Source organism: Lichenostomus cassidix, chromosome 3 (genome assembly GCF_008360975.1).
Source record: "Lichenostomus cassidix isolate B80296 chromosome 3, HeHo_3.0, whole genome shotgun sequence".
NCBI lineage: Eukaryota > Metazoa > Chordata > Aves > Passeriformes > Meliphagidae > Lichenostomus > Lichenostomus cassidix.
Genome location: NC_139483.1, coordinates 99461554 through 99484759, shown reverse-complemented (window position 1 = coordinate 99484759; position 23206 = coordinate 99461554). Strand labels below are relative to the sequence as shown.

The window sequence follows — 23206 nt, the reverse complement described above, 5'->3', positions numbered from 1 at the left end:
ATTATAAAAATGTGGAATAGATTCTCTAAATTTTAATTCATTTTAATTTATAAAAATAGTTAAAATTAATTACTGTATTTTATGATCTGTTATATAAGTGCATCTATATTAACTGACCACATCCTCATCAAGAACTTTAACTCTTGAAATGTGTCACACATCTGCCACAAAAATAAATACTATTACACACGCAATGCAAGCCACACATTGCTGAATTAATTTGCTACAATAAAGACTGTAAGCCTGAAACCTCAAAAAATAATCCAACATCAAAATGACAGAATAAAGAGCCAGCTGGTATCAGTCATTCTATCTGACTCTTGCCATGAATAGATCTGTGAGAGACAGACCTTGTTTTGAAAACTCATCTGTACCTTCTTCTGTATAAATATTGTTTGTGTTGGCTGAGAAAACAAATGTTAATTAAAAAAGCTGAATTTAAAAAACGCAACAAAACAAAACAAAGGGAATGTATTCTGCTTAATGTGCTTAGGCAGGGATGTCATCCACTACACACAGTTGCTCAACATCTTTTAGGTATCACCTACCACTTTCCATTTATTATGCAGGGAATGAGGTATACTGTACTAGGCCAATATATTGGACTTCCTTTGACACCTAACAAAATATCTCAGGTAAGAAAGCTAAAACTGAATCAATATTTTTTAGAGCTGCAAAGCTGTATTCAAATGCATATTGGTTGTGATGCATTTCTTATGCTTTGGTGAACATAGCTTCATTTCAATTTCACTGATAATTCCAGTAAGACTCTTCCTTTCTGAAGCTGTTGAAAACCAAAGTCAATTGGATTTTTCTTGTTGCGGTATCTATGTGCCTTTGTAACACCTGATTGGCTACCCACCTCTCCTCCTCCCCAGTTCCCTATTTGGTTAGTTTCTAGAATGTTCGTCTTTGTTCTGAGGTTAACTGCAATTGGTTCAGTCTAATGTTCTCCCCTCCCCCAAGTAAAGTTCATTTGTTGCTACAGTTGTCAATCTCCTGTGCTAGTAATCCTATTGGCCTGGGAGCCAAAAACCCCTCCCCTCTCAGTGTCTGTTATAACCCGTTGAACAACCCCTTTCAGGGTCCGTTAAAAAAAAACAAAAAAAACAACCTGTTAGAGAACCACTCCTGAGGCTTTTGGGTAGATGCCTCCAGCCCTTCTCCATCCCCTCATCTTGTTCCTTCTCCCTAAATAAACCTACTGGAGTCTTCACCAAAGAGCCTACATCTCCTGTTTTGTCTGCACCTGTGCCTTCCACTGCCACGTTCAGTCCGAGCAGCTCTGCGCCGCCTGCGGACTCGCTTGTGAGCTCCCTTCGGGCCTGACAACACTGAGCTTCCGCAAATCCAGGTTTGGCAGCTGTGAGAAAAGCTGCCACATTTTCTCTTAAGAGTTTTCCCTTCAAGCTTCCTTGCTGTAGGCTTAGATTAGAAAGAAATAATTTAAAAACATATCCCAGCACATCTGTGACAGACTATCTGATTTATCAACTTTAAAAGTGTATCATTAAAACTGGACCATCCAGAACTATGTTCCTCACAAAAGCTTCTTGAGGCAATGTGTACACTCATTTCCAGCCCAGAATATAACCTATCCTATGAGCAGCATCCTATCTCCTTTGGAGGTCCATATTAAGTCAAGCATGTTTACTTCTTTCTGTCCCTTCCTCCTTCTTTTGTCCAACATTCAGTATTTCTTTTCCTATTTACACAGCAAAAATGCACACCCATTTGGTGCTTCAGTTTACTAATGTACATGGCCAGGGCACAATTCATCTGATTAAATGTAGACATCTGCACTTTAACTAATAATTTCAAGTTCTTTTTCCTGTCTAGAAAAAAATATAGGTATGGTTAGCACATGATTGCTCTCAGTGTGCCTATTTCTCTCCACTGATTGTCTTGAGAATTTAGGGTAACAAGCTCAAAGGCAGACAAAATCTCTGTAGATCTGTGTGTTTACTGAAATGGACCTCACACATCAAATCTCTTGAGAGTAAAGAAAGGTTTACTCTGTCTCTCAATGTCATACAAAATTCAAAAGAATCTTCATCCTGGTGGTGTGCGTTAACTCCAACCAACGGCTCAGCCCCACACAGCCACCTGGCCATCTTTATTATTCTAAAATCTTCCAGTCACTCAGCTATCAGACACACTAATTGGGAGTGATTTCTTTATTTCTTAGTACATAATAAACAAATTGACTGCCACTTTAAAAAGCTAGCAAATATACTAATCTGTATCTTTCCAGAAAAATAAACAGCAAATTTGTATTCTCTTGCATCCATTGCCACATTTCTTTTCTTCTCCTTGCATTTTAACTTTTTTAGGAAGGATTAAAAGGAAGAAAAATGCAGAAAGGGCATGCAGAGAAAAGAGGAGGAAAAACCAGTCCTAGAAAATACCAAAATGAAGTGCTGATCTTTTTTGCATGAAGAACTGTTATATTTTGTCCAGGTCAGTTTTAATTTCAGCTTTTCTTACATTGCTTTATCTTCACTTAAAGCCAGCTCCCCAGATAATTGTTTAATGATTGATGTAACTAATAAATCAAAAAGCACAAGGGTGAAGTAAGACAGATGAACAGATTGAATATTACACCCATACATCAGGAGCTACACTAAAAACCTTAAAACCTCTTGGGAATGTTGTTCTAGTTTTTGTTTTAAATCTCACTTTGTGGCTAGAAATTCTTGCCCTTTTACTAATAATGCTTCATTCTGACTTAGATGAGGATTGATAAACTGTACCAGTTAACTGTGAATAAATCCAGAATAATCATAACTGTAATCTTTGCAATAATTCATATGTTCATTACTCAAAAAAATTGAAATTGATATGTATTTGAAAGGTATATATTATGATGAGTTCAGTAAGTATCTTTACTCTGAAGTAATATCTTGGAAAACAAAATAAGATTTTTTTGTCAATCTATCAAATTATATATTATATTTGCTTATTACATTGACATATGACATCAGTTTCAGGCACCAAACAAGACTGCATACTTTCATCTTCTACAGCTACATATGAAAGGAACCCACATATGTATCTATCATCTGGTTATTTTTCTGTCAATGGCTAAAAGCATTGCTTGTGAACAATCAAACACAATCTCTTGGAAGGACTCAAGCATAGATTTCCATTTTTTTCATCTCAAAATATGGTTCACAGTCACAGAAATACTATCATTCCCACATACTTCATGCTATTTTACATTCTCAGGTAGTCCAGCTTAGATTGATGTCAGATTTATCTCTTCTCTGCATGTATTACTCTTCTACTCTTGAAACTTCTGGTCAAGTGTGTTCATGCTCTGAAGGCTACAGATAATTTCAGAATTAAAGGTGAAGTCCCTCCCTCACCCTCAGTATTGAAAACACTTTAGCATCATATGTTCAAAGATGCATGGCACACATACACACTTTGGTGTTTTAAGCCTTTTACTTAAATAATCTGGTTGTTGTTTTTTTGAGTCTACATATTGAGCCATTAGCATAAAGTTATGGATGTGCATCATGCATTAGCATGCATTAAAGGAGATTTGTTATGAATTAAGAAAGTAGTAGACTTTACATTTAGAATATCAATACCAATAGACTTTATTAAATTCCTTTGGCAATAGGAAATCAATGGAATCCAAAATTACTTTTATCCAAAAAATACCCCTCAAAATAAAACTACACCAATCTGTTCTTCAATAGTGAAATCTTGCATTTCCACATGCTATTCTTACTTTTGTTAGAAAAACTTACCCGTTGTGGCACTCCAATTTAAACCCTTCTCAAATGCTTCATGGAAGAATATCAGCTCATATATCAATGTTAAAATAACTAAAATGAATAGGAATCCATGGAGAATATTACAGAACCTAAAAGAGGAAAACTATTTAATTCTACTAACCTGTAAGATATTGTGAAGTCTTTTCCATAATTCTTTTTATTTTTTGTTTTTATGTTTCTTCAATTTGTGTCTTTAAAATGGCTTTCTATATTATTGTAGTGCTCTGCACAGATTAGTAAATAGACCAATGTTGATCAGAATTCAAATTCTTATAATTGACATGCTGATTATAATTACAAGAAGCCTATTGTGCTACTGAAGAGAAATTAATTTTAGAGATAATGTAAATATTTGAATAATTTTTTTAAAAATTAATTTGCACTTAGTACGCAACATTTCAATCTCAGTGAAAGAGAGTTTTGCTATTAGTTTATCTACTGACATTACTTTAACCATAGTAACACACTGACATATGTATTATGATAGATAGGATGCATAAGTAATGACATAGCTACAGGCTCATTTTGGTATTTCTGCTCATTAGTTTAGCTCAAACATTAAAAAAAAAAAAAAAGGCAAGGAAATAATTATGGACTTCTATACCAACCCATAATTGCACTACAATAAGACTATTTTTTAGGTTTTTTAGTTTTATAGACTTGAAGCAAGAGAATGAATGTGGCCTAAGTGTTGCAAAATACATTTGGAAAAAAAATCAAAACTCTAATTAGGCTGTGATTTATTTTTGCTTGAGCTGTGATTTAAAGCAGACCATTCAGCCAAATATGAAGAATATGATGAATGGCACAATTTGGGCATATATAAATCAGATAGCACTCAGTACCTCTATGCTGTAAATTTAAACAGATTTTCTTCTGCAAATTTTTATTCTTCACTAATTTCTATGAAAGATGGGCCTCAATGACGCATTTTGGATGTGAATTTGGACACAATTTGTCCTAGATTTTTGGACTGACATCTGTGCCAGAGAATGGGCTGACTTTTCATGGTAATTCTGAATTTTCCACATTTACATTCGCTTTGCTTATTCCTTTTTTTTAGTGTACAGCTCCACTTACAAAAGGAGGCTATAATTTTAACATTTCTTACTCTCCACTGTGCCTTTGAGACTACTTTTGACTGTTTTTTTTCCTTTCTACTCCAGTCTGTGAACTGCTGGAGGTTTGATTACTGTGTCTTGAGAAATTCTTTCATAATATTTCTTATTTGAACCTGGACAAAGGGCTTTTACTCTTATAATATACTCCTTGCATAATAAAATTAAGAACTATTAAGGAAAACTTCAGATTCTTCTGCTTCTTATGTCTACTGACTCTCTTCTCTCCTACCTACCGGCTTTTGTTGTTTCATCAATGTAAATTTCTTGTCATCTCAGTAATGCATTGCCTGTTTGATCTGTAATAAGCAGACTTAACATTGTTGTAGTATTCTAGCTTGCTATACACCTAGAATATCTCATCTATTGATATTTTTCTCTGTATTACTATTTGGATGAAGTCACCCCTTTGTAGAGTTCTGTTGTTATCACTGATAGAAGATGAACAAGAAGGCAGTGATTCTCAGATAGTTTAAACTGTTGATAGCAAAAAATCTCTATGAGCCTTTTTCTGGCAAAGAGATAAGAATATGTCTGAAGAATTGTGCTGAAAGAATTATTACAAGAAAGGCCAGAATCACAAAGGCTCTTGAAAGAGTAGAAAATATGTAGTCTTTTTGATTAGTATTTTTTCTGTATTGCAAAATCAAAGAAAACTTTCTATATATAACTTAAGGGTGTTTAGAAATAGCATTAAAATCAACTGTTTCCTCTTAGACATAGATGGTAACGTTTTCAGAGTGTTAAGTGGATCTTCATCTCTACAATGTGAACTGGGTGGACCTCGGGTAAATAAATTCAGCCCTGAGATCTTGAAGAATAATTCTGTTTCCTAGCCCAAAATATTTGCTAATAATTTCCTTAGATATCTGCTTCATGTCTATTTTACAGTACCTCAATCTTGACAACACATGGGATATGTGGCAAAGTTTTGATAGGGGGGTTTGCAGGACTGTCTTTTAGGAGAATAAGCAAGAAACTGTCCCCATGTTGGACAGTGCCAGTTCCAGATGCCTCCAAAATTAACCTGCCATTTCCAAATTCGAGCCCACCAGCAACACGGTAAAATGTTCAAGAAGGTTAAAAAAGTTTGCACAGCAGCTGTGAGAGGACTGAGGAAATGTGTGAGAAACCATTCTGCAATACCTGGGTCAAAGATCATGGAGTGCTCCGGGTGCCAGAGCAGATTCCCCTGCAGCCTGTGGTGCAGACCAGGATGACACAGCTGTGCCCCTGACACCCGGGAAGGACCCCATATTTGAGCAAGTGGATATTCCAGAGCTGTAGACCCAGGAGAATCCATGCAGAGGCAGCTCTTGGCAGGACCTGTGGCCCATGGGCAACCCATGCTTGAGCAGTTTGTTCCTGATGGACTGCATCTTGCAGGAAGGATCCATGTTGGACTAGTTCTTGAAGAACTGAAGCCCATGGAAACGACCCATGTTGGAGTGCTTATGAAGTGGCTCATGATGTACCTCCCAAGGGAAGAACACCACACTGGAGTAGGGGAAGAGCTCTCCTGGAAAGGAAGGAGAAACACAGACAATGTGCTGAGAACTGACTGCAAACCCTATTGCACTGTGCTACTTGTGGGAAGGAGGTAGAAGAGTTGGGAGTGATGTTGAGCCTGGGAAGAACTCTGGAGGGGTAGAGGGAAGGTGGCCTTAGCTTGAATTTCTCACTATACTACTCTTTTACCATTTATTGGCAATAAATTAAGTTCTTCACGTTCAAGTCTGGATTTGCCTGAGATGATAATTGGTAAGAAACCTCCCTGTCCTTATCCCAGATCATGAGCTTTTCCATAGCATTTTCTGACCATTTGGTTGATAGAAGGGGAGTGATGGAGCAGCTTGGTGGGTGTCTGGTAGATAATCAAGTTCAGTCCACCACAGATGGCAATACAGTACCTGTCTCATTCCCAAATATCCCACGTGGCCAAGAATGAACAGACACATCTCACATCTGCTGAGTAGAAAAATACTCAAATTTTGGGCACCTAAGATAATTGTCAAGTACATCTCCCCATTGTAGACCCAACCACTTTTTAAAACAAAGTCAGTCAAGCTTTTTAATTTTTCTCATTTCTTGGTAAAAAAAATCTAATTCTCACATACCTATTCTTTCACTATTTTTGCAAAATTACTTTGGGCCATGGACATTAGTATTATGGTACATTAAATGGTACCACTGCCCTCTGAGAAGCCTCAAAAAAGTGCGCTATGCAATGCCAAATCTCTCTGGCACACAAGAAATTTAAATTGCACTGAGAACACCTTGGAAAGGCAGGCCACTTTTCTGACTGTCTGCTAAGAGGAAGGTACCTCTGAAGTACAGTAAAGTTCAAGGAGGAAATTTACTCAGAAGTCGATATTTTAGCAATTTTATTTTACATTGAGCAATCTTAGCATCTCTATGAGGTGTAATGAGAGTGTATTCATCTTACATATTAATAGTGAGAAATGTAAATAACTCTGGAGCTCTAGAAATGGGAGTAACTGTTTGCTTAAAGCTGGATTTGCTGGATTACATCTATGAATGCAGCTATAATTACTATGCTGATAACAAACAGCCTTGTACAGTTGCTAGAAAAATTCAGACTGTTAAACAAAAAAAAAAAACAACAGGTTTAGAATCTGATATTACAAGGTGGTAACTGTGAAAGATGTTTGTGCCTCTGTGCACTTTCAGGCCACTCCACTGAACAAAACAGATTGTGTTTGTTTTAGAGTAAATGAGTGCATCAAAATTGCCTGAGACTTTAATTTGGTCTTAGATGAAGTGCTCAATAGAAACTCTAAATCTTTCAAATGACACTGAAAAGTGAAAAGGGTTATTAAGGTTGTTTGGGAAACAATGTTATAACTGATGTTTGTTCTCGCTTTATGTATCTTAGTCTGTCACATAGATAGAGATTATGCATTTTATTTGTGGCTCATTGGCTTTGCTCACATACAGACTTCTAGTTCAAATATAGGATAGGAACTGAAATGTTAGATAGAAAGAAGACGTGCATGGACTATATCCAGATTTCTAGCTTTCAATTTCAGAGGAAATAAATTCTCATAAACACAGAGAACAGTACATATTTTAAATGCAGATTATACAACCATGAAAAAAAGTTCTTGACATGTGGGTCGATTAATATATATTCTGTTTATCCATCTGCTATATTTTAAAATATGAGTAAATGTTTAATTATGGTTAGAAATATCTCTTATGAAATACATAAAATAAATTAATGAGTATATAGATTGAGTCAGATAACAAAGCAAGGACAATTAGAAAAGCTGGCAGAGTCCTAAATCTCTCTTTTTCCCTTGCCAAATTTACTCTTAGTATGGGGAAGCACTTCTTAACTTTGAGGGTGGGAGAGTGGTGGAACAGGCTGCCCAGAGAAGTTGTGGAGTCTCCTTCTCTGGAGAAATTTAAAACCCATCTGGACAACATCCTGTGCAACCTGCTGTAGGTGAACCTGCTTTAGCAGGGAGGTTGGACCAGATGATCTCCAGATGTGCTTTCTAGCTCCGACCATTCTGTGATTCTCTGAGTCACGTTAGATCTAAATCTCAAAATCATTACACAGGTAAAATATACAATGAATACAAAAATGTTTTGCCCAATAAGATAAGAGAATTATTTTCTTTAACCTTTGGGTCAAAGGAATACAGAAAGAACAAGAACAAATATAGAGCTTAAAACAATGTGATCTTGGAAAATGTTCACTAAGAGAGAACTCACCTCTTCTGGAAATTGGAAATGAAGCTCATAAGAGAAAAGTTGTTTTTCTGCCACACTATTTCAAAAACTGTAATTTTAAATCTCTAGTATCTTCTAAAAAGATCTTCACTAATGCATTATTTACAAAATCTTTAATATCTTCTTTTATGTCTTTACATGCTATTACAATACATGGTGGAAACTAGAGCAGAACAAGGGTTGTGAATTACAGTTTAAAAGAATAGATGAGAGATACAATGAAAAGTGCTGTGAAATTGTTATTTGTAGAAAAAAGTCCTTAAAATGTGCACTGAATTGTACAGATGAACCACAGAGATTTGGAAGACTTTTGCATGTTCCTAAATTGTCCAAACCTCAGAATAACCATAGGGGTTTTAAACAACAACAATTATTCTGTTTGTTTTGGCTTAGATAGAGGGGAGATTATCGTCTATTGATCTTAATCAGCAATAAATTAGCTCACAATCAAGGCCTTTCTGATCCAACTGCCTTACAGTCCAAAAGAAAATAGTGGTTAGTCTCTGCACTCTGCATGCCAAAGTCCAAGTAAAATATTCATAACAAAAGATTCCAACTGTTTTTGGTGTTCTTGCATCCATTTACAGTCCAAGTCTAATCCTTGGACTGAGCAGGAATTCTCTTTGTTGCCAATGCATTTATTATCCTAATAATGAACAATTATACAGATAAAACTGATCAAAAAGACCTTGGAATTATGACAATAACATTCTTGCATTTTTACAGAAACCATGTAAATGCTCTTGTCAACTTAAAAGGGAAAAAATAACATTTCTAGGAGCACATTCACTGGAATTAGAAAGTAAGTGGTGCCACATCTGGTATTGAACAGAATCCTTCAGTGCAAATCTTAAGCACTCAGCTGCTGCTGGTCCTACACAAGAGCAGGAAAACAAAGACAAAATAGACAAATACAGATAAGCATAAATATATAGATAATATGTACTATATTCTAATATATGTTGACATAGCTACAGTCAATATTCTCATTTCAACTTTCTTGATTTGGGACCTGACAATTCTGATCTCTATCAAATCTCCTAACCCAATTTCTGACAAAATATACAATGCAAGAGTAATAATCCTCCCTTCTTCTTTGTACTTAGATCACATAATCCATTTATACTTTGGCTGCACATTCACATGCTGTTGGAAACCTCTTTGTGAAAGCTTTTGCATCTCTCCTTTTTGCAAAATTCTAACTGTAAAGTAGAACTGATAGAACACCACTGTTGATTAACAATGTTGAAAAGCACAATCAAAAACCCTCAAATCTTTTAGTGATGGAAATGGTAAATGAAAACTTCTGAAATAGAAGTGTGAAGTCTGAAATACCTGAAATCCATGTTTTATTGTTGTTTATCTTCCAGCCTTGAGTTAATGTAAACATAGCTTATTCATGGAGACATGGACATATGGTAGGAAAATAACTATTTTCTCTACTTGATTCCAAAATAAGATTTTGTGGTAAAATGCAACTATGTAGGTGAATATGTAATAGCTTTCAGAAATATCAAATTCTTTGATTTACCAGAATATGCCTTTTTTGTCCCTGGCATGTCCCTCTGCATCATTCTAAAAGTTGCATAGTCATCTTCCTCTCTTTCCAAGGTATACACTCTAGCCCTTTGCATGAAGATATACTACCCACATGAAAATAAAATCATATCTTTCCCTATGAATTATTCAAAACAAAAATTCTTGCAAGTTGTCAATACCCACAAACTTCAGGTAATTGGAATGAAATTTTGATTGATCTCTTGTACTGAGATTAAGGAAAACAAAGTACTTGTAATTCAATTATGCAGGACTGAAAATCTTATTGTAGACCTTTGGCATTTAGTTAATTGGAACATGTTAGGTGACTATTTTGTTTCTTTTACATTCAGTTTTCGATCTTGACGTTTCCCAGAATGTGAAAGTATCTGACTGCTAGGCCTGACTTAATTTTTACTCTGCATATTTACCTACATCCATATAGACAAATCCATACGTATTTATATTTATCTTCGTATTGGTATGGAAGACTACATGAAAATGGATAGAAAAATATTGAAGGGCAAGTAGAATATAAACCATTTTAAATTGGAAGACCAGGTATGTCTGTTTTAGAGGGGAAAATGGTCATAAACAGGCACTGATTTTGTAATGACATTATGGGATAAAATTAAAAGTGGATTCTAGATGAGAACAAGTTTTGGAAATAATTTGAAAAGGAATAGATAAACTCAGAAATGTTTCAAGAATAACACAAGTTTTAAATTTTTTTTTCAAGATAATGAATACCATCCTGAGGAGATTTGTGAAATATATAAACACTGTTCCATAAATAATTTAAGCCATATCAGAAAAGATATGGTGATTTCTACATGATGTTAAAAGCACCCTTCTCAGCAGCCCTCTACTATTAGCACACCTTCTGACAGAAACGTGTCCAAGGAAGCATGAATTTGTAAGACATTGGATGCCTAATACTCCTATTTTTATGGATACATTTTCATGGGCTTTGTTCTGCTTTGTTTAGGAGGGTGGATTTAATTGTAGAAGGCTGGTAAAAGGAGCTTTACTGATTGTAAAAGACAATGCTCAATTTTAGAAATTGTCCTGTGTCCCAGTTTACAAATCTATTAGTATCATGACCTAAATTTTGTAATGAGGAACAATCCTTCTTGGATTGTGCAATATCATAGATATTAATTGGCTATTGGTATAAAGATCCTGAGAGCACAGGGCAAAAATCATGATCATAGAGCTCACCTTCAGCAGAGCAGAAATTGGAGTCTTCAGGCATATGATTGGAAGAGTCCTGTGGGATAAGACCCTGGGGGGAAGAGGGGCCAAAGAAAGCTTGCTGATATTTAAGGATCATGTCCTGTGAGCTCAAGAACTGTCCATCTCATTGAACAGGAAATCAACCAAAAATGCCAGGAGGCCCACATAGATGAAAAGGGATTTCCTGACAAAACTCAAACAAAAAATGAAGTGTGGAGAGGATGGAAGCAAGGACAGGCAATATAGAGACACCACCTGGGCACGCATGGTTAAGAAATCCTTGGCCCACATCTGGAGCTGAGTCTGGGAAGGGATGTCAAAGGCAAGAAGATGGTTTTCTGCAAGTAGGTGGGTGACAGAACGAAGACTGGGGAAAATGGGGCTGAATTAAGCAGGACACCTGGTAACCCAGGACATGGAGCAGAGGTTGAATGCCTTGTTTGCCTCATTCTCTACTAGCATGACCAGCTTTCAGGAGCATCAGGCCCAAATGACCAGGAGGATAGTCTGGAGGATCAGGTCAGGGAATGCTAAAGTAACCTGGACATGTGCATGTGTTTGGGCCCTGATGCATCTCTATGTGCTGAGGCAGTGTTGGTGTCACTGTGAGACCACTCTTGATTGCCTTTGAGTAATTACAGTGTCTGGGAAAAGTGCCTGAGGACTGGAGGAATGTAAGACCCCAGTCTTCAAAAGGGGTACCCAGGAGCTGCTCACCTCCCTTGATTCCTAGAATAGTAATGGAGCACTTAAACCTGGAAACCATTTCCAGGCATATGAACAAGAAATTCATCAGGACTATTCACCATGGATGCACCAAGAAGTCATCATGCTTCACCAACTTGATAAACTTTCATAAATAAATGAATGGCCAAGTCTACCTTGATTTTAGGAAGGCCATCAACACTGACTCCTATAAAATCCTCACAGGGAAGTTGATGAAGTATGGGTTGGATGTGCATGCAGTGTGGTGTATTGAAATCTGGCTGAATGTATGGTCCCAGAGGATAATGACCAGTGGCATGAATCTAGTTGGAGGCCAGCAACTAGCAGTGTATCCCAGAAGTCAATACTTTGTCCAATCTTGTTCAAAATCTTAATTCATGAGCTGGATGAACGAGAAGAGTGTACCCTCAGAAAGTTTGTAAATGACATTACATTTACAGTGTATGTCTGTAAGGAAGGAGTGACTGACATGACAGAGGGTCATGCTGACATCCGAAGGGACCCCCTGGAAAAATGGTGTAGAGGAAACTAATTAAATCAATTTAAGGCAGAGCAAAGTCCTGCACCTGAGGAGGAATAATCCCACGCACTATCTCTTGCTGAGGGCCACCCTGCTGGAAAACAGTTTGGCAAAAAGGGATCTGGGAGTCCTGGTGAACAGCAAGGTGGACAGAAGCCAACAGTGAAAGACCTTTCACAAAGCAGGGCTGCAAGAGCCTGGAGTACTGAGCCTCTGTGTTGGTTTGAAAACAAACCAGTGGTAGATCACAAGTCAAGACTGAAATTAAAAATAAGTGAAATAATACAAGGAAAAGCACTGACAAAGTCAGATACAACCTAACACCCTGTTAGGGTGGTGGTAGCTGTCCAACAGAAGTAGTCCAGTTGAAGCGGTGATCCTGTGAAGGTCTAGTCTCCAGCTGAAGATCCAGTGGTAGCTCTTGTCCTCTGGGAACCCAGTAGACAGGGCTAGCTCAGGCAGTTCCAAGGCCAGGTTATATCCAGGTGGGAACACCTGGCTCCTCCCTCCTGGGCAGAGCATCCCACAATGGGATGAGATAAGTCCATGAGTCACACGGTGGGTCCCTGATGGCCCATTGCCTGTCATCTGGAGTGGGTCATTAGCAGGTGATAGCAGCTAACGGCCCACAGCTGGTGGTAACAGAATACTTAACTACATCTATATTGCAACCTAGGACAGCCTCCAAGATATGTCTCGGGTGCGCAGAAAGACCTGCTGTGTGGAGAGCAAAGAAGGCAGAGCTAGGTTCTCTTCAGTGGTGCCTAGTGACAGAGCAAGGCAATGGGCACAAAGAGGCTCCAGCTGAACATCAGGAAACCCTTTCTTGCTGTGAGGGTGACTGGAACAGGTTACCCAGAGATGGTGTGAAGTATTCAAAAGCCATCTGGGCATGGTCCTGGACAAACAGCTCTAGGTGGTACTGAAAGATGATCTCTAGAAGTCACTCTCAACCTGAACCATTCTGTGATCTGACCTATTTGTCTCCATTAGTACTTCATAAACACTGAGCTTTTCTTAAATGTATCACTGCTGAAAATGAGTATGTACTGTAATTAGGGGATTCCAGACAGTCCTCATTGAATGCAATAAGCAAAAGTAGGAACTTAGTAAGGAAACAAGGAAAATATGTATTCTCAACCAGAGTTCACCTACAGAGTTACAAATACATATCTCCTTTTATGTGCTTCACAGAATTCAACTTGTTCAAATAATAACCTTGAATCCCATCTGGTCTGTATAAATACATGGTCATTGACTTCAGACAAATTTTTCCAGTGTACAACAACAAAAGTTTTTCCTATCAAGTTAACATCCATCTTGCCAATATGTATGGAAGAGATACTACTGAAAGAGTAGTAAGAAAGAACCAGAGTTCATGGAGGTATGCTACAGAGATGCAGTAGAGAGGCAAGATTGCTTTGGTAAGCTCTCAGTTAATATTGCAATGTCAGCAGTTATTGATTCTGAAATAATAGAATTATTCCAGAAAGTATCAATTCCATGTCTTGAGGCTATAGTTCCATAAGACTAATCCAAATGTCTTATATCCACCACAGTTTGTGTAGAAGGCATAAAGCAGAAACATCTCTGAACACTAAAATGTCATTGGTGGATATTTTCTGAATAGATTCAGAATTACTTGCTTTAGCAAAATGTAATAGCCAAGTAGAACACTTTGGACTGTAAGATTTGATACACTTGAGATGAAAGAACTTTTTTCTTCACTTTGAATTTTCTGCCTCTCTGATATTTAAGGATTGTGCAGCTTAGGTAAATAAAAACTAGATGGTGTGAAATAAGAATGCAGGCTGCAGGAGGGAAAAATGCTTAATTTTGAACATAGCCCCCAGAATGGACTAAAGAGTTTGTACAGCAGAGAGGATCCTGCAGAATAAAGGAAATCCCTACACTTTTCAAAAGCAGTGCTAACTGAACAGTGCAAGAGACAGCTAATTATGGGAAAGTCTCAGAGATTTTCTTTGGCTTTCAAAAGAGATTTTAAGCATATACAGGGATGCACATTGCAAAAAATGCAGACAATAATTTTTCATTTCACTGACCTCTGAAGCCATACAGTGCAAAAGTTTGCATAACATCTAAATTATGGTGCTGAGTTTTTCACAGAATCCTTGTAGTTTTTTACATTTCTCTCATGATCAAAAAGGCTTCTGGGACAGTGGCTAACTCCCTGACCAAGTGGCTTCAGAGAGTATCCAGAATGCTGATCTTGTAGCTGTATTGGGACCTGTCTGATACCCAACAGCCACAGTGAATGCTGAAATATTAGACCCACACACATACAGACAGCAACATTCTTCTGCACAGCTAAGTGTTTCAGACTTGGACTTACTTTTCCCTTCAAAGACTAAAATCTAGTTGCAAGGTTAAACAATTAATTTATCAGTGTCCTTTACTTAGAATGGTCTCACTGAGATAAACTGGAAACTTTTACTTGTTGCTCTTTACGACTTTCAAAAAGGTGTAGATTTCTGTTATAAATATTTCCAAAGAAGACTCCAGCTGTTAGAATTTTTCTAGCTAGAAGCTTTACAAGAGTTCTGGCAGCCTAGGATCCTTCAGCCCCTCTATCTCCTCTATTGCTGACAGTGGTGTGTGGAGATGTCACACAGAAGAAGAAATAGAGGAGACATCATTCAATTGCTTAGTTTCTGTCTGCCATTAAATCAACATGCAAAGATAATAATACTCAGCAGTACTAGATAGCATTTCACTGTCACCTGCTTTGACTCAGCTAATAATGTCCCTGTAGCTGCTTCAGACTGTGATTCATGATGAAATGTCTTTCCCCAACACTGCTAAGGAACCATTTACACTGCTGTCAATGGCAGATGTAAGGACTGTCATTACTGTAGACAGGCTTCAGAAAGAAAATAAGAGTTTCTTTTGATGAAGGTTTTAGGACAATTTTAGGATCAGATTTTCAAAGATCTTGCTTTGAAAACACTGAGAAGTTGATTAAAAAGTTTTTTTATAGTTCACCTTGATGGGTTTTTTCATCGTAATTGGTCCTAGTGTGCCTTTTTGATAATGTAGCTATCTTTTAAAAATGGGGTTTTTTTCTTGTCCCCCACATTACTAGGGTTTTTTTATGCTTAAAGGATATTTTGTAGTACCCAGCCATACTGCAACATAACATTGAAAATGTACAGCACATAGAACTTAATTTCTCACATTCTGATTAAAAGAATATTTTTTTAAAAAAAGAACGCTCTTAAATCTGAAATTCATTGTTATATTTCTCTGAGTATTTTATTTTCTTACACTTTTGGTATTTGCTTCCTTTGCTTCTAGATTTGTCACATATCTGGAAAGGTTGTTTGAGGTGTCTGCTGAAGATTATATGGTCTTTTTTTGTTATAATACCTAAGTTCTTTATTCTGGTCCTTTTTTGATGGTATATTACCTTTTCCAGACACATTCTTTTTTCAGGTTTTGAGTTCCTTGCTTTATTGCCTTCCTTTTTTAACACTAAATCAAATAAACTAGTTATTTGCTCATGCTGTTAGTCTATTTTCATCTTTCTGACTCTGGTTGCCCTTCTTTATGGTGACCTTATCTGCCCTTCAAACACTTTGCTTTCCTTTCAATTTAGTTCTTTTATAGCTTAATCTTTTCTTGAGGCACAAACAGCTTCAATTATAAGCCTTGAACTTAATTTGATTTTATCTACAATAAAGACTTTTTCTTTTATGCTTTCAGAACACGTTTTGTTTATTTAAGATAGATCAGAGCATATTACATTCATAATGGTTTATTAGATTAGTATTTTGCATGGTAGAGAAAAAAAAATAGACAAATATAGTTTTGGTAGCTTCCTGTGTTTGTATAAATACCACTAAACCTAATAGGTTAAAAAATATTTTCCATAACATTTTGCTCTTCTATTCCATTTATAACCTTCGGGTGACACTTGCTCATTATTTTAGCTTTAATGAACAGTACTTAACTCTTTTGATTTGTTAGTGTTATTTCAGAAGTCCTAGCTGAGGAGAAAGAGTGGTTCAAGTTGAAGCTGGAGCTGAATCTGGCAAGGGATGCAAAGAATAAAATAAGGGCTTCTACAGGTTTATCAACCAGAGAAGGAAAGTCAAAGATAGGGTATTCCCCTTTTGAAAAATGGGTAACAACAGATGAGAAGGCTGAGATACTCAACCATTTTTGTCTCGGTCTTCAAAGGCAACTTCTCTTCTCATTCATCTTGAATTGCTGGGCAGCAGAATGGGGACTGGAGGAGCAAAGTTCATGACCACCTGGGGAACCTGAATGTACATGAAGTCTATGCATCCAGGAGTCCTGAGGAAATTGGCTGATGTATTTGCCAAGCCACTCCCCATGATATTTGAAAAGTCATGACAGTGACAGGAAAAAGGGAAATATTTTAGCCATCTTTAAAAGAGTAGGAAGGAGGACCCTGTCAGCCTCACCTCTGGGCATGGGAAGATCATGAAACAGATCCTCCAAGAAGCTGTGCTAAGGCACAAGGAGGACAGGGAGGTGATTTGGGACAGCCATCACAGCTTCACTGAGGGCAAGACCTGCCTGACCACCCCAGTGGCTGTCTATGATGGAGTGAGTACATGAATGGGCAAGGGAAGGGCTACATAAGTTATTTATCTGGGCTTCTATAAAACCTTTGACACAGTCCCCCACAACAGTCTTCTCTCCAAATGGAAGAGAGATGTATTCAATGGGTGTACTGTCAGATGGATAAGAAAGTGGTTGGATAGTCAGATCCAGGGGGTTGTGGTCAGAGACCCCAAGGACATCAGCAACAAGTGTTGTCCCTTAGGGTCCATATTCAGATCAGTGTTAATTAATATCTTCATTAGTGATTCTGTGATTCTATGAAAATATTTGTTTGCATGGGCACTGTTTATCATGTAAGAGTAACCATGCAGAAGCACTTTGATGAACACAAAAAATAAATACTGTGCAAATAATTTCTGCCATCCTTGCTACAATATTAAGACAGAAGGTCATTCCTGAAAGAAGAAAGTATTGTAATGCAGATTACATTCATTTTCTCATGTTTGCTGCTAGAGAACAGAACATTCTGACAGTTCTTCCCACATGTATTGTTCAAAATATGTAGCCTCTCATTAGTTCATCTAAATTATAACATTTGAAATGAAAAATTTGGGAAAATAATTCTGCTTTACAATATAGTGTCAGACCTGAAAAACTATTGAGATTAGTCTATTGTCCCTTATTGTTCATCTTTGTGTCATCAGGCAGTAATAAAGATAATTCCCAGTATCCTGCATCCTCTGAGATTTTCTTTCTGGTCCACTGAACACTGTTATTTTTTCGTAGTCCTAGCTTCTTTAACTTCACAGGAGCAGATGGCACTGGATCAGTTTGTATCTATTTCACTTTAGTGAGGTCACTCCCTTTTATGTCAGTATAAGGTTTTCTTCCGTCATATGTGTTGCTTGGAGCTACCAAACCATCATCCTTGAAGTCTATACTTGGTTAAAAGTTGAACATCTACTAAAATAAAAAATGAACCCACCAAATTTTTTTTTAACTTTTTCAGCATGCTCAGCTAAATTATTTCAGTAACCTCTGTTGTGATCTCTGCCTTTGGTCAATAAGCATGCACCAGTATTAGTAGGGGTAGAGTTATTTTCTTCACAGTAGTACAGGGCTAAGTTTAGGATTTGTGTTGAAGCCAGCATCGATACCTGTATTGGGTCTGACTGAGACAGAGTTCATTTTTCCTTGGCAGCCCACACAGTGCTGTGCTTTGCATTGGTAGCTGAAAGGGTGTTGTTAACATGTCAGTTTTTTTGCTACTGCTGAGCAGTGCTGTCCCTCTGGCATTCTCCCCCACCCTCATCAAGAGGCTGGGAGTGGGCAGGATCCTGGGAGGGGACACAGACAGGACAGCTGACCCAAATGAACCAAAGGGGTATTCCATAGTATATGATAGCAGCTCAGATATAAAAGCTAAGGGAGAAGGGAGGAAGGGGGGGGGGGATGTATTTGTTGTGCTCCAGTATTTGCCTTCTGGAGCAACTGCTCCATGTGCTGAACCCCTGTTCCCTGGGAAGTGTCTGAACACCACTTGCTGATGGAAAGTAGCATTTAACTTTTCCTTTTGCTTATGTAAGCTTTTACTTTTCTCTTTTTAGTTTAGTAAACTGCCTTATCTCAACCAATGAGTTGTTTTCCATCTTATTCTCTCCCCTCTGTCCTGCTGGGAAGGGGAGAGGTAGAGTGGCTCGGCAGGCACCAAGGCCAAACCACTACAATGCCACAGGGGTTTTTTATGGATTGCTGATCAGTGCTTATGCAAGATCAAAGCTTTTCTGTCCCCCACCCACCCCACCAGTGAGCAGGCTGCAGATGCACAAGGAGTTGGAGGGGACACACTGGGACCCCTCAGCTGACCCCAACTGGCCCAATGACTGGCCCAATGACCTTGGTGTCCTGCTCAGGATGTAGAGCTGGAGGAAGAAGAAGAAAGGAGGAACATTTGTAGTGATGATGTTTCTCTTTCCAAGTCACCAGTCCATGTGATAAAGCCCAACTCATCTGGGCATGGCTGGTCTCCTGCCTGCCCATGGGAAAGGGTGAATGAATTCCTTGTTTTGCTTTGCTTGTGCACACAGATTTTGCTTTATATATTAAACTGTGTTTATCTTAACCCACAAGTTTTGCCGCTTTAACACTTCCAATTTTCCCCCACATCCCACCAGGGGAAAGTAAGCAAGCAGCTGTGGGGGGCTGAGTTGCCCATTGGGGTTAACCTACAGCAAACCCTTACCTCAGGAGCAAAATATTGTGTCTCAACACAACTCTCACACTGCTGCTAAGTGTATTATTTACAGCAGTAAAACAGCTGTTAGTAAAGGAAGCTGTGTGGAACAGAGCTGTCACCTTTCCCTTCAGCATGTTATCATTGCTTCTAGAAACTCCTGGGGCTCAAATCATCCAGTTTCTAGTTAGACAAAGAGATTGTGATCCTGACAAGAAGGTTTATTTAAGCTTCTTAGAGAAGGCACTGTATAATTTTCACAACCACAGAAAATACTCTTACTTAAATGCATATATGTATTCCAGTGCATGAGCAGACTTAGGCAGTGAACTCGCAAGAGCAAATTTGCCCTACTTGTTTGGATTTCTTTTCATTCAGTAAGTCAAACAGGACAATTTTTTTTTTTTTTAAACGGTAAAGTTTGAATCCTGAATACTTGTGTGAAAGTAGGATTGAGCTGTGATTGAGGTATATTTTCTTAGATAAACAGTGACCTATTTTTCTCTTTTCTGTGTACAGCTTCAAGCACAAGATTCACCATTCAGGTGCACTTATGTCATAGCAGATCTGTAGCAGAGTCAGGAATGGGAGAAGAAAAAACAATTGGAGAGGCTGCTGGGTTTCAGTTTTGGAAGTTTTTGGGTTGGGTTTGTTTTTTGGGTTTTTGTTGTTTGGTTTTTGGTGTTTTTTTGGTTTGGTTTGTGGGGTTTTTTTTGTTTTGTTTTGCTTTGTTTTGTTTTATTTAAAGAAAAAGTAGGGGTTTTTTTCTCCAGAAAGGACGGGGATAAAAAGGGGGAAAAAAGGAGCAAGCTAAAGTTAAAGCTTTTTGTAGCATCAACAATGCATCAAAAGTAGAGATTAGACTCTTCAGTACCTCAGACTTTTCCAGTGGAAAATCAAATTAATTTAATTAATCCTTATGGATGATTCAAATACCATATGGCAGATGCATTTATTCAAAGTGACATACCATGCTGGCTGAGCAAAGTTATCATTTTGTACCTGGAATAAGAAACATATTCCTGATCCAGATGCATCTAGATGTTGAAAATTACAGAAAATTAACTGTTCACAAATTGATTGTTCACACTGTTTTCCCCTGAGAGGAGATACAAAAACATTTTAGTTCTCCATGTCTGCACTATATAGGCTCTGGAGGACGAACTGCATCGTCTTCTGTTAGGACTTTTTTTGGCTGAGGAGAGTTGGCAGTTTGGAATGTGGTGGAAAGGAGACAAAGGGAGAACATGGATAGCCAAACGAGCTTAAATCCGATGTTCTTCCAGTCAGCACTGAGTAGTAGGTGAGATGCAGATATTCACTACTCTGACTCATTGCTATCTGTTTAACTACTTACTGTGATTTCCCAGGTATTGATGTTCTTCTGTAAGTGTTTTTGAGAGTCTTCAGATACTCCTGCAACAACAATAGTAACAATAGCTAAAAAGAGCATACCCATTTGGAAATTGATTGTAATTCCCTGAGCATGTGGCTAGGAAGCAACATGTTGAAATTATGTTACAGGTCTATTCAGGAGGAAATTTCATCTACTTTACATACGCATAAGTAATTTGTTTTTTAGTATGGCCTCTCATTGACAGTAGACCTCACAGCTAAACTTACTCCTCACCCTTTCTTTCTCATCTTTCTATAGAAAATTTGTAACCTCATGGTCAATATCAATGAAAATCAGTGAAGTCAAATGCAAAAACAAGATAGTGAATGGTTACAAGCTTCATGAAAATCAGCAGCTCTGGGATCTCAAGAGTGCCCTCTGATAAAAGGTGGTAATAATTCAGCTGTTATACTTCCAGCACGGTGGCAGGTGGTTTCCACTTAACTTGGCTACAGCCCAAGAAATACTTGTCCCACTGAAAGTCCAAATGAAACTATATAATTGTGGGGATAGGTGGAAACTTGAGGTATTGCGGCGATGAAATGACAAAAAGCCCAGAGGGAAATAAATTCAATTTGTTCTATTCCTTACAAAATATCTTCTATTTATTATTTTCCACATCTCTTTGTTTGTTTGTTTGCTTACTTGTTCCTCTTACTAAAATGTGTAGCTGTCACCTAGGATTCTAAGGAAAAATAATGCATAATACCTTTAAATTGCAACATGGGAATAAAAAGAGAAAAAGAACAGGTATTCTTGGAAGGAGGTAGGTGCATTACTCAGTCACATCTTTCTCAATTTTGCTGTAGAATTTAATAATGAACCAAAATCCTTCTTTTCTTTATTTCTCTCACAATTAAAAATGATTAACAATTAGCACCTCTGTAAGGTGTTGAGAGGTTTTTGTTCTTTGGGAAGCAGTTAAAGAATCTCTATAAGGAATAGTGTTTTGTAAGTGCCATGTTTATTGAGTTAGCACATATACATAATATATACATGGACAAACACACTGGCCTTTCAACACATCAAGATATAATTTAATGGGATTTTAAATAAGTATTTTTGGAGCATTGCTGTACAGAATATAAAATAGTACTTTAGAAAAATAGCTTAATATTTTAAGATAATGGTCCACTGAGTTTTGTAGTCTAGAAGGAAATAATAAAAAAGAATAAGGAAAAACAACTAAACAAGGAGACGGATTAGTACCTCAATGTCCATATGGAGATAACAGAATTTGTCCTTTATCTCTAGGAGTAAGGCTAGGGATAGAGATTCAGATTAGAGAACATGAAAAGCAAAAGATACACAATTTACTCAAGAATACATAATAATTACATTATTATAACCCAGAAATGCAAACTTATTCCATTGTTATAACAGAAATATGTGTAGTTACAAGAATAACAATAGTAAAAATGCAATGAGAATTTTTTTGAACACATTAATATGTTAAACATTTCTTCACTGTCTCAATAAGTTTTAAAATCAGGTCCTCTGTACCTTTTTTTCTCTGAAACACTTACCACAAACTCCCATGATGGCTCTTTTCCTCCTCCATGCAAAGTACAGACTTGGCATATCCATTTCCAGGTCCTCTAGCAATAGCTATGTGATGGGACATCCTTGGTTTCATCCAGCCTTCCGTATATCTCCTCCATAGAAAGAAGCCTGTGCAATCAGTCCAGAGAAAATTATTGCATGAGCCTGACATGGCTCCAGTAAAAGTCTCCAGTTAATTTATGAGGAGAAAAAGACTGCACTAAGATTTATACTGATGAAAAATAGTAATTAAATTCAGCAGAGTACTCTGGGATGATAGACCCTTCCATGCTGAATTGTAGGTGATTTCTCCTCCTTGGCAGCTTCTACCAAAGCCCATCCCAGGAAAAGCCTGGCTGAATTGTCCTGTGCTGATTTCTGTATTGCCATTCCAGGAATTCAAACACTATTCCAAAAGTTTCCTTTTAAGGCAAGCTTGACTATTTCTAATCATTTCCTATGCATAGCCTAGAGAACACCTCTAAGATGACCCTTTAGGGGTTAAACAGAGAGGATAATGGTTTTCTAATATCTGTTCAAGCTTGAATAGTATTTGTAAAGCTTTGTGACTGCTAAATGGAAGATATGTTGTCTCTCATTTAATAGACTCTTTTCAGGGCTCCTGTGAAAATAAAGAATGGATTTATAAACCTCTAGAGGCAAACAGAATTTTAAATCCCTTTGAATACATATCTGCCTCTCTGTGCATCTGGAAAAAAAAATCATCTGTTCTGTGATCCTCCATGCTTTTTATTTCTCTCTTTATCATTTTATGTAAATATCAAATTTTCTATTCCATTCTTT

The 23206-nt window shown here is 37.5% G+C and overlaps 1 protein-coding gene across 1 annotated transcript; it reads right to left on the bottom strand.

The window, feature by feature from the left end:
- Positions 1–5522: 5522 nt before the first annotated feature.
- Positions 5523–22528, bottom strand: LOC146440297 (uncharacterized). Its single transcript, XM_085057426.1, has 3 exons — positions 22387–22528; positions 20822–20880; positions 5523–6422 (listed from the first exon to the last, which is right to left on the bottom strand). Exons 1-3 carry the CDS (start codon positions 22445–22447, stop codon positions 5799–5801), a joined length of 744 nt encoding a protein of 247 aa, XP_084913552.1. The 5' UTR covers positions 22448–22528; the 3' UTR covers positions 5523–5798.
- Positions 22529–23206: the final 678 nt, after the last annotated feature.